Here is a 12962-nt window from a genome sequence, read left to right on the forward strand (position 1 = left end):
ATGAACAAATGAAAGCAAATGCAAACGAAGGTGACTCCGAGGCCTGCGAACGCTGCAGTAGATTTGCCTTGAGTCTCCATCTCGACGATCCGCACAGCTACTACCGATCAAATACCTGAATCTGTACAAAAAAATGTACAGAAGTGTAGTATGAGTAGACCACGGCGGTGCCCAGTAAGTATCAAGACTAACCTCGGTGGGGTAGTGACGAGTAACAGTCAAGACACCTACTAGTCAAATAAATTGAACTAACATGATAATGAACTACCAAGATAAAGTTAACAAAGTAATAGCAATAGCAGGGAGAAATCCAACTATAAATAGCAGAGACAATAAAGGGAAACACGGATAGTAATGAACGATAATCAAGTAAATCAACACCAACATAACTGGGACAATGACAAGTAAGAATATGTGCAAACAAAGAAAACGATGCCAACTCAATCAATCACATCATTTCTAATACACAATTTCGACCATCTCAATCCTCGGTATCTCATGTCATAATATCAAGTTCCACCTTTTAGTACACATGGCACCTTGTGCCCACATATCTCTGTCCGCTTTACGCAACATCATCCTCATGTCACTCAGTACATAGGGTCCATAACCAATGCAATAAAGATGTTCAATGAGTCTCATTTATATAACATAAAATAGATTACGACTTCTAAACCAATTAGGAAATCAACAAGAAAAGATGAAGTTATTTTTAGAAATCATTTGAATAAAGAAAATACCTTTTTTAAATAAAATACAACATCGAATGAACCGTTACATTTAATATAGGATTTTAAATAAAATTAAAACTTAGTAGAAATTTCCTTTTAAGTAAGATTCAACATCATCGGGTAAAGAAAATTTTAATTGAGAAAACTAATTGAAATAGACCATAACATTTATAGAAATTTGAATTATTGAAAGATGTATACATATTCACGGTGAGCTCAAATTTAAAAGTCACTTATAACAACGTAGTGCTAATTACTTTATCACGATATTACTAATAACTTAACAAGTCCAGAGGAAAAGATTCAACGTAGTAAAGTTACTTTAAATACTAATTCACTAGAATAATAGTTTCAGAGAAGGAATTCAAGGAACAACGGCAAGTCAACAACTCAAGGCCAATAACCGACCCTCAAAACTCAGTGAAATCCGAAGTACAAATCGTCGAAGTTTCAAACAAATGGGCAGGGTCTTCTTAGTATTCAGCTATAACCAAATCCTAAACGAAATGTAAAACCACCGAATAACTTGTACAGTCAAGAGGAATATATAAGCACATATATCTATTGATGCGGCCGCATCCCGATCCCACCTGTCCGCCCTTATTACTCCTTGTTGTGGCGTGCAACCCGATCCCACCAGACAACATCAAGTCTCCCTTATTCCTCCTCAACATATCAACAACCAGACATAGTTTAAAATCAACAGCAACAACAATTCAACAACCAATCACAAGAATTTCTACCAACGAGAGTATGAGTACACGGCAACAAGAGAATCACGGACAAACCAAGAAGCACAACAACCTTTACAAAAATAACAAGACATATAAGGCACGTGATAGTTACACCGGCAACCACAACAATTTGGGCACATAGCATATAGGCATGGGGTCATAGAGGAATTTCACAATTAAGAATAACAACCAATAAGGAGGAAAATTACTTTAATTAAGGCAATTAAGGGCCAAGTAACAAGTAAGAATTAGAGGAAAGTTAACAATATTGTATGGAGCATATAGAGGTAAAACAAGCAATTAGGAAATACAATTATATCGGAAAACCTCCTACTTAATGAACATAAGGACCTAATAACCCTAAAGGCAAACTTTCCACAAATAAGTCAGAGCACACACTCGTCACCTCGCGTGCACGGGCTACAAGTAGCATAGAAGACTCAAATCCTAAGAGGGAGTCCCCCACACAAGGTTAGACAAGATACTTACCTCAATCCGGCCAATTTAATACTCAATTTAGCTTTTTCCTTTACCAATTCACCAACGCTCGGCTCAATCTAGCCAAAAACGACTTGAATACATCAAACAATGCAAGAGAAAACAATTTCAATTAACAAAACTATGATTCTTACACAATTTGCAAAAGGTCAACAAAAGTCAACTCCCCAGGCCCGCACCTCGAAACCCGACAAAATTTACAAAAACCAAACACCCATTACGCTACGAGTTCACCCATACAAAATTTATCAAATTTCGATACTATTTGGTCCTTCAAATCATCATTTTACATTTTTGAAAGATTCTACAATTTTTCCCAAATTTTCCTTTAGATTCTCATGAATTTGATGTTAAATCTAAGATATAATCACAAAATATAGTTGGAAATTGATTAGAGAGACTTACCCAATGATTTGGTATGAAAATCTTCTCTCAAAATCGCCCCACCTCGGAGTTAGGGTTCAAAAATATGAAAAATGAGCAAAAACTCGGAATATCCAGTTTTTAGCAGGCTGCAGATGTCGCATTTGCGACACTGGGCTCGCAAATGCAAAGTCGCAAAATCAAAGAAAGCTTCGCAAATGCGAAGCCTGGAATAATACTGTCTTCATCGCAAATGCGACAGGGAGTTCACAAATGCGAACTCTAAGGGTTTCGCAAATGCTGGATTTTCTTCGCATATGTGACCCAGCCCCCAGCATCCCAGGTTCGCAATTGCGATGACTACCTCGCAATTGCGGTAGTCGCAATTGCGACCAAAACCTCACAAATGCGAGAATACCAGAACCAGCACACATAAAGATCAACAAAACACTCCGAAGCTAATCCGAAACTCACCCGAGCCCTCGGGGCTCCAAACCAAACACTCCCACAGGTCTGAACACATAACACGAACTCGCTCGTGCAATCGGAACATCAAAATAACTTCTAGAACCACGAATCGGATGCCAAAACGCATGAAAATCACTATGAACTTCAAGAACTTCTAGAATTGCAATCAAGCGTCCGAACCATATCAAATCAACTCCAAACGACACCAAATTTTGCAGGCGAGTCCCAAATGACATAACGGAGCTGTTCCAACTTTTGGAATCGCATTCTGACCTCGATAACACAAAAGTCAACTATGGGTCAAACCTCTCCATTTTTCAATCTTCAACTTTTCCAACTTTCGCCGAAATGCCTCAAACTACCTTACGGGCCTCCAAATCGAAATCCGAATGCATGCCTAAGTCCAAAATCACCATACGAAGCTACTGACGTCATCCAAAACTTATTCCGGAGCCGTTTACTCAAAAGTCAAATTCTGGTCAAATTCTTACCGCTTAAGCTTCCAAAACTAGATTCTTTCTTTCAATTCGACTCCGATTCATCTGGAAATAGATTCCAACCATGTAGGCAAGTCGATACACATAATATGAAGCTGCTCGTGGCCTCAAACTGCCGAACCGGACGCAATCGCTCAAAACGACCAGTCGGGTCATTACATAGGCGATCTGGGTCTGATCGTCCGGGCCTATACGTGGGCTATAGCACACTAAAATCTGGGAATCGGGCGGAATTCCAATTTTATGTCCCTAGAACACCAAAAAATAAGAAATGGTCCTAGCGCGGTGGTGACAATTGTTCCGAAGGTTATATTTATGGTCCGGAAAAACTTTAGGTGATCTGGGTACGGTCGCCCGTACCCATGCAGAAGGTGTGGGCTACAGTACACTAAAATCTGAGAATCCGGTGGAATTCCAGTTTTATGGCCCTATAACGCCAAAAAATGAGGAACCGTCATACCAAGGCGATGACTATTTTCCTTAGGTCGTTTTTAAGATCCGAAAAAATTTTAGGTGATCCAAGTCCGGTCTCCTGGGTCCATATAGAAGGCGTGAGCTATAGCAGAAGAAAATATGTGAATCGAGTGGAATTCCAGTTTTATGGCCGTAAAATGCCAAAAAATAAGGAACGGACATAGCGAGACAGTGACTATTGTTCCTTAGGTCTTTTTTTATGGTCTAGAAAGGTTTTAGGCGCTCCGAGTCTGGTGGCCTAGGCCCATTTAGAAGGCGTGGCTTATAGCACATGAAAATTTGAGAATCGGGCAAAATTCAAGTTTTATGGCCCTAAAACGCTAAAAAACGAGGAACAGTCATGGCGAGGAGATGACTATTGTTCCCTAGGTCGTTTTTGATGGTCCGGCAAAATATTATGGGGTTCGGGTCCGATCTCACGGGTCCACACAGAAGGCGTGGTAGCACATGAAAATCTGAATCAGCAAAATTCTAGTTTTATGGTCCTAAAATGCTAAAAACGAGGAACGGCCGTGGCGAGGCGGTGACTATTATTCCTTTGATCATTTTTGATGGGTCGACAAAATTTTAGGCTATCCGGATTCGATCGTCTGAGCCCATGCAGAAGGCGTGAGCTATAGCACACGAAAATCTAGGAATCGGGCAAAATTTTAGTTTTAAGGCCCTAAAACACCAAAAACCGAGGAACGATCATGGCGAGGGAGTGACTATTGTTCCTTAGATCGTTTTTCATGGTCCGGTAAAATTTTAGGCGATCCGGGTCCAGTCGACTGGACCTATGAAGAAGGCATGGATAGCACACAAAAATCTGGAAAACGGGCAGAATTCATGTTTTATAGCCCTAAAACGCTAAAAACGAGGAACGGTCATGGCGAGACAATGACTATTGTTCCTTAGATCATTTTTATGGTCCGGCAAAATTTTAGGCAATCCGGGTCCGATCGCCCGGGCCCATGCAGAAGGCATGGGCTATAGCACATGAAAATCTGAAAATCGAGCGAAATTTCAGTTTTATGCCCCTGAAACGCCAAAAAATAAAAAACGGGAGAAATTCAAAAATAGCCAGATTTACAAGTGGTCATTCAAAAATAGCCACAGTTTCAAAAGTAATCGAAATTTAGTTACTTTTCATGTAAAGATAAATCTGAACGAAAATACTGTTCAAAATCCGAAAATATACGCTAGTATAATATACTGGAATTCCAGTATATTATACTGGAGTTCCAGCATAAGTATACTGGATATACTGGAACTCCAGTATAATATACTGGAGTTCCAGTATAATATACCGGTCCATCATAATATACTGGAACTTTCCACGTGTTGCACTTCCAGCAAATATGCTGGAAGTTCATACACATGTGCACCGATCTCCAGTATATTATGCTGAAACTTTTCGTGTTGCAGTAAAATAATGGCTATTTTTCAATGACTTTGCAAATGCTGGCTATTTTTGAATGACCAGTCCGAAAACTAGCTAGCACGTGCTATTTCACCAGTCAAATAGGTTCACATAAATTGGAACGGAGGGAGTACTATTGTTGGAGGATCTGACACCACATTCCAGCAACATTTTCAGTAGGGGTGTCAAATGGGGTGGGTCAGGCTGATATTGGGTGGGTCAAAATGGGCTGGGTCAATAATTAAGCGGGTCAATGATCCATCCAAAAGTTACTTTGGGCTGAGATGAGCTGGGTCAAGATGGACTAATATTTAGGTCAACCCGCACAACTCTTACCAAGCTTTAATTAATGTGTGTTATTTTCTTATGAATTGTTAATTACCAAATAAGACTTTTTTCTTTTGTTATGGTCATAAATAATATATCAAACAAAAAGGAATTATTTTAAAGATATTTTAGCAAAGTTGTTCATGGATCAATTTGGACTAAAAATTAGTCTAACTTTAAATGGGCAAGATGAGTTGGGTTAAGATGGGCAGAATTCAACAATGAGCAGGTCAATGTCTGGCCCAACCTTGGACGTGGTGGGCGGGTTAAATGGATTTTGGCTTAAATTATCACACTTAATTTTTGGAGAGTTCGAGCAACATAGCTATCTTATTGTTTATTTTAGTCTTTTTGGAGGGGACATAGAAGTTAAACTAAACCGCAAATTTGTACAATTCAAAATGTTATTGAGATGAAGAATGACCAGCTGACTTACAAGGCTGGCTAGATACATTCATTATACATTAATTCAACAGAATGCAGTACTAAAATAGCTCTCAACTACATTGCTAGACAGTATTTGCAGCACAGAGAGATTAGTCGGGCCGACGCACCTTGGTGTCTTGAACTGGCTTACTGCAGCACCTAATCCTACAAAATGATCTAATATCTTATGAAATGTTCCCCTCTTCACAATTCGAAGCTCAAGAGCGCCTATGGCGTGGACCTTCCGAGATCCCACATAGCCTGCATCGACGAAAGATTTGTCCAAACAATTGCAGCATTCTTTCAAGATTTCCTCACTAGCCTCACCATTCAGTTCCCAGAAGATCACGTAGTGTCCCGGATCAGCTGAGACGTTCACGTGGCTAGTGAAATCGACTACTTCCAGCTTTTCGTCTGATAAGATCTTGGCTGCTGCTTCCACCGCTAGTTGTAAGTCTTTCTCAGTGTTCTTGTCGATGTTGATGCTCAATAAGAGATTCCTACGGCAAATAAACTGGAGTTCTGGAGTGCCATTGTGGAATCCTTTTATCTTGACAACATCACCGAGCCTATAGCGATACAGACCTGCATATACATGCCTAAACTCATTCAATTTCTTGGGGAAAACTTGAAAAAGGAATAAACAAAATTTATAAAAGAGATGAATTTCAATCCTTATTTTCAAGTAGACAGTGAGTCTCAGTTATAGTATCCTTGATTACGAGTTTATGCTCGCGTTTTAAGTTCATTATACCAAGAAAGAATGCACTGAACCAGTGATATAATAAGCTTTTTCCATGTAAAGCATTTCCAAGAAAAGGGGAAGAAGAAAATTATACCTGCAAAATTGGTGACTACAATTTCATACTCTTCGCCGAGTTTAACTTCAGTTAGACCGACTGGCATAGGCTCCAGACCGTCTAAATTTTCCATGAGAGGAATGAATTCGAAATAACCAATATTAGGAAGTACTGCATATGTAACAAGCTCGGGAGGCAACTCGGGGTTAACGTTTGCTCCAATCCACCCTTCAGAAGATCCATAATCAGCACTTAGCAGAGGTAAGTCGCCCGCATAATGCCTCAGTTTCTTCAAGTAAGGTTCCATGGATCCGGTCATGATACCATATATGTACCTAGTGTTCGGGAAGAGTTCAGGAATCAAGCCATACCAATTGCTTAACCGGCTGCACTTGTTAAAAATAGTATCAGCAAGCTCGGGATCAGGCTTGAGTAATTTCGACATTGCTGCTCTCATAGAAGGGACAATGACACGGCTAGAAAGAACACCTTCCCTTATATTGGTCACAAGTTCTTGCCATATTTGTTCGAAATTTCGAAAAGCATGGACGATACTATGAGCAAATGTAGAAGAGACGACTTGAACCTCATCGCGGAAAATGAGGCCGCACAAAAGATGACAGTACAAAGATTGTTGGAAATCAGGGCCAAATATTACTTCATCAGGGCTACAACAAGGGGTCTGCATTGCCTTCATTGTCTTCTTGAATTGTGCGTTCCGATACACATTGGTAGTGGCAGTTCCAGCTGCCAAACCGCCCTTCGTCTTGAACTGCTTGCTGCCATAAATGAACTGCAAAGCTTTCCCATTTACAACTGGGAATTCTCTGCAAAATAACATAAATCTTCACATCAACCATTTGATAAGCCAATGATTTTTTCCCGTGTTTTACAATACAATAAGCCAACATGTTAACTAATCAATTACGATAAATTTCCCTGGATTTTGCTTTTCTTTTTTTTTTTCTTGCAGTAGTGACGTGAGCATGAGGAGGTTAAAAAATCAGTTTTCTTTTTAAAAGGGATAAAATCACTAATTTTACCACATATTGTAGGGTGAATCTCAAGAAATATGAAAGATAAAAAAGAATTCCTTGTGACGAACGTTAGGGATGCGTCACCACATTTGTCACCGTGTGAACTATAAGTCTATAGCCCCTCCCTGAGAAGAGTACCAAGAGAAAAACTAAAAACCACTCATTGAAACAAAAGAACAAAATCTTCCACTGCACATGAACAGATGGGAACATTTTCAAAATAAAGAAATAAACAACTCATGGTGTCTTTCTCAATTGGACTAACTTTGCCACAAATAAAAAGGGCCATTACCCAAAAATGCAGTAGAGTTGAAAAAGATAGCTAACAGTGTAAAGCATTATAAGATAGTACAGGAAATTACATTACCTGTTCCTAAAGACAAAAGATGTCTTGAATATTTGCATAGTGGATTCCATCAATTCTTCATTGAAAGGTACAAACTTTGGCTTTCCCTGAGTTGTCCCAGAACTGCAATAAATCATTAACATCAAATTTTCTTCTTCAACTTCTAAAGATATAACCTTTACACTACACAACACCACTCCTCTTCTACACCCCAATAAAAACCATTGAAGAAAGGAAAAAATCATTTCTCTTTAATTTTCTCTTCTCATCATGATAAAAAAGGACACATTTATTTATTTTAATGTCTGCATCACGCTCCTTAAGTTCGAGCCGACTCTTTTTTCCTTAAGTCGAGCATGTGAAAATTCTTTGGATGACAATGAGACTTGAATCCAATGCATATGCTGCTTTAATCTCATGCTAAAGTATGTAACCACTTTGTCTAAAAACATAACCTTTTATAGAAGTTACACATTTATTTACTCCCTATATTCTAGTTTATGTGGAAGCCAGGGGCGGGTTTAGGGGGTGGAAGGGGGTTCACCCGACCCCCCTTGCCGGAAAATTATACTGTACATATAAGATAAAATCCGGTGTGTACCTCTATATATTATATAATACGTTCAATTCCCACTTTCACAGTATTTTTTAATTTATTAATTTTTTCCTTTTTTGAACCCCGTTAGCGAAAATCCTGCCTCAACCACTGGTGGCAGCACTTCCTTTTTAATATATTCCTGAAAGAATGAGAGCTTTCTAAATTTGAAAATAGTTTAATTAATAACTTTGTTTTAAAATTAATATTGTACCTATTTAATAAATTTCCTAACACAAATATACTGTTTGAGTTAAACCTACTAGGTTCCGCTGAACATGTATCTGAACTTCTACCTCCGTCCATGATAGCCACATAAATGTTATGTCATGTTTAAGACCACAAGTTTCAAAAGTCTTATAAACCATTAGTGTACGTCATGTTTAAGACCTTAAGTTTTAGAACTCTTCTTTTTTTCTTAATCTTTGCCGAATCAAACTAAGACACATAAATTTGAACAAAGGAAGTACTTATTTTAGGTTTGCAACAATTAGGAGGGGAAGAAATTTTAGAGTACCTTAAGGAAATAGTGGTAATAGGCTTTCCAGTAAGAATGGGAGAAAGATCACCATCAGCAATTCTATGAATATAAGGCTCCAAATCCTTGTGGGTGACAATGGGTATACAATTCTTGAAAGACAGTGAATCAGTTTTTCCATTCAGACCCCATTGCTGCAGATATTCTGTCCCTCCATTTTCTTCCAAAATCTTCTGTAGAGTCTCTTCTTGAATTTTGCCAGCATCTTTTGTTAACACCTCAAATTCCTCAATTACTTCTTCTGGATCAAACTTCTCAGTTTTCTCTACCACCATTTTCATTATCTTTCTGTAACAAATAGCAATCATAAGTTTAAATTTATCCCATGGAGCTCAACGACCACTATAAATAAAAGGAAAAAGGTTCAAAGTTGAAGTAAGTGTTGGAGCACCAGTAAAGTTGTCTCAATTTACCAACCAGGGTTGGGTTTGATCGGGTGTTAAGTAATCCTTCGTCCTTAACTAAAGGTCTCGGTTCGAGTCCCTGGGTATGGAATTGCCTTTGTTAAGGAGAGCTTAACCCCCAAAGTGGACTTCTTGGCGCAAATCCGGATTTAGTCCGACCCCAATATGAATACCGGACATCGAGTGGGAAACTAAAAAAATTGTCTCAATGTGACCTATAGGTTACGGGTTAAGTAGGGTAAGCTGTCTATATCATATCCCTTAGGGTACGTCCCATTTTCTCAACTAGCGTGAACGCGCGACGCCTTGTTCACTGGGTTGCTTTTTTTGAAAAAGGTTCAAAATTGCTCCTGTGTTTTCAAAGATTATTCAATTTTAACATTCTTTACACTTTTGGTGCATTTATACACTTGACTTTAGTAAATTGTCCCGCATTTACACGTGTCCAAATACTTTGAGAAAAAAGGTCCAATTTTGTCTACTTACTTTCAACTATGGTATAAAATTAGAAGTCAATAGCAAAAACTAGAGTTTTTCCTAATGTCGCTTAAAAAATGCGCAGTGTGCAATAGCTCGTAAACCACACAAGAAATGTAAATCGTACTAGGCACGCCTGGTGCGACGAGCTCTGATTGAGGAGGCTGCTGGCGAGGGAAATCGATCACAAATCTTCCATGTGGGAAACCACTCACCCAGCCAACTCATTCAACCCTTGCGGGCTGAAATTCAAATGTTACGGAGATAAATTTGACCATTTACCCTATAAAAAATGTACAATTAAAAAAAAGGAAACAGAAGGGAAGAAAAAACAATCTGTAAAGTGGATAGCATCTAGTGTTTGCTTAAGAATAATGATGGGAGATTAGTTTACTACAAAATAAAGGACAAAATTCAGAAAAAGGGTCCCAGATATGGATATTGGATTTAAAAAGTAAGGTCAAAATTTCAAGGATTCCACTATGTGAAAGTAACAAATTCAAATCCCGTGGACGGAAAGTGTCACATCTTTATCACAGGACCACTTAATTAACACTATGGAAATAAGACAAAAAATAGTACATTAATTTTAATTTTTTTTCTTTGATAAAGTATATTAAAATATATTATTGTTATCAAAGGTCCCATGGAACTTGTCAGCTATGCACAAATAAACAGTACTCCTTCCGGTCCATAATAAGTGAATTTTGACCCTTTCATTTTGGTTCAAAACAAGTCTTATAGTTACATATCAAGAATGAAATAACTACAGTTTTTTCAAATTTGCCCCTATTTACATATCTCAATGTCACGTTAACAATATGTAAAATTTAGTTAAGCATAATTTAGTAAAAATACTTATTTATTTTCTAAAAGTTTTATTAAAGGGTGTGCACAAAATAGTCACTTAGTGTGCACCACAGAGTAGAATAAAGAAAAGGCACATTATTAAAACCAAATTTATGATTCAATGAACCCAAAAAAATTAATTAATTAATGGGCAGTTGGGCACTAACTGTAATGGTACTTAAGTGGTAATAGATGTAATTAAAATCTCACGTACAGAAAAACACCAACCAATACATGTGTGAAAGTTATCACTTATACGTACAGTCTTAACACTTAACTCATAATTCATAAATAAGAATTACTCTCTCCCGTTAGTGATTTTTTAGCTATTTTCACACAGATTAAGAAATGTACTTTTTAACATTAATTAGTAATGAAATTGACCATATTAACCTTTACTATCTCTTCAGATAAATGCTCCTAACACATATTCCAACACTATTTACTCCAAGGATAATGTAGGAAAAAAATAATTCATTCATTCTTGAAATCTGGAAAAATTACTTATTTTGGACCATAAAAAAAAACAAAAAAACACTTATTTGGACAGGAGGGAGCAGTAATATACAGATACAAAGGTACATAAGCTATTTAAATTTCAAGAAAAGAATAGTCCTTTTGGCTCAGAAAGAATGAAGAAATGTGAAACACGACGATTAAACCTTTAAACTATCAAATTCATGAACTTTAATCTTGATAATTTCTTATAGCACAAAATTTGAATAATTAGAAAGTACATACAAAATATTACACTCTCTGTCCTAATTCATGTAATACTCTTCTTATTTAAGAATTAATTTAACTTCAAATTTTTCAAGAAATGTCTATAGCTTGCTTCAAATCACAAATTTTAAGAATATCTTTTTCTTTCTTAAACTTCATGCTCAGCACAAAAAAAACTCACATAAATTGAGACCAGGAGAGTACTAAGAATTACTATAATGTACTAGTTAAAATTATTTAAGATATATATATATATATATATATATATATATATATATATATATATATATATATGTATGTATGTATATAGAACACGAGAATCACTATAACACCAAAATATATCAAAGAAAAGGTTAAACAAAAGAAGTTCCAAAAAGAAGAAATATTGGGAAAAGGAAGAAAAATATCCACAAAATGAAAATTAACAGCAAAAACAGCATCTTTTTTTTTCGGAAATTAACTCATTAAAGCCAAAGCAATCATATGAGAATTTATATACAGAAACAGTACCTGTATTTTGTGAATGGCAGCTTGAAATCAGAACTGCAGAAGCTAAGGTAATATATCAGTGTAGATTTCAGTGTGTGTAACTGTTTTGCCTGTTGAAGTAATAGCAGTGAGCCAGAAAAAAACACAAACACACACACACACACTATCGTAAGAAATGGATACAAAGATAGAAAGAGGAGAAGAAGAAGACTTTGAACCACGAGGGAAGATATTGGTAGAAGGAATTATATATATAGGTGGCTTGACTAAGAGCAAACACCGTCCAACGTGGGGCCGGTGTATTTGAAATGAAGCATGTCGACTATCATGGTATGTCGACTATTACACGCGCAGTCAGGATTTTTATTTTATGAGTTTTAAATTTTAGAATGATAATTTTAAGTAATAATGATTGGGTTATAAATTAATATGTCTACATATATAATAAATTTTTATTATGAATATATTATTTGAGTAAAAACTACAAAATTCGGCCAACTCGTACCTCAGATTCTACCTTCGCCCCTAATTTCCGCCTACAGGTCTTGAAAATAAAAAAAAAAATTCTAGTATGAAAATTCTATGGGTGGTCTGTATGATTAAGATTTATAACAAAGACTTAATTTTATTAAGATGTTAGTATTCACATTCATTAATAACTGTCGCCATCGCCTACTATTATCAACTACTACCACCACCATACTCAACCATTACCACTGCCACCATCATAAACCTTAGCCGCTGCCACTATCACCACCCACCACCCCATCACCACCATCTTCAA

The 12962-nt window shown here is 37.0% G+C and overlaps 1 protein-coding gene across 2 annotated transcripts; it reads right to left on the reverse strand.

Annotated features, from left to right (window-relative positions):
• Positions 1–5863: 5863 nt before the first annotated feature.
• LOC109219431 (jasmonic acid-amido synthetase JAR1-like) lies at positions 5864–12421 on the reverse strand. Of its 2 annotated transcripts, XM_019383892.1 has the most exons (5): positions 12200–12421; positions 9216–9524; positions 8125–8226; positions 6760–7547; positions 5864–6505 (listed from the first exon to the last, which is right to left on the reverse strand). In XM_019383892.1, exons 2-5 carry the CDS (start codon positions 9515–9517, stop codon positions 5964–5966), a joined length of 1734 nt encoding a protein of 577 aa, XP_019239437.1. In that variant the 5' UTR covers positions 9518–9524; positions 12200–12421; the 3' UTR covers positions 5864–5963. The 2 variants fall into 2 exon arrangements, with proteins under 2 accessions (XP_019239437.1, XP_019239436.1); XM_019383891.1 differs by lacking the exon at positions 12200–12421 and having other exon boundaries at positions 9216–9559.
• Between the last annotated feature and the right edge of the window lie 541 nt (positions 12422–12962).

The sequence above is a fragment of the Nicotiana attenuata genome, unplaced genomic scaffold, assembly GCF_001879085.1.
Source record: "Nicotiana attenuata strain UT unplaced genomic scaffold, NIATTr2, whole genome shotgun sequence".
Taxonomy (NCBI): domain Eukaryota; kingdom Viridiplantae; phylum Streptophyta; class Magnoliopsida; order Solanales; family Solanaceae; genus Nicotiana; species Nicotiana attenuata.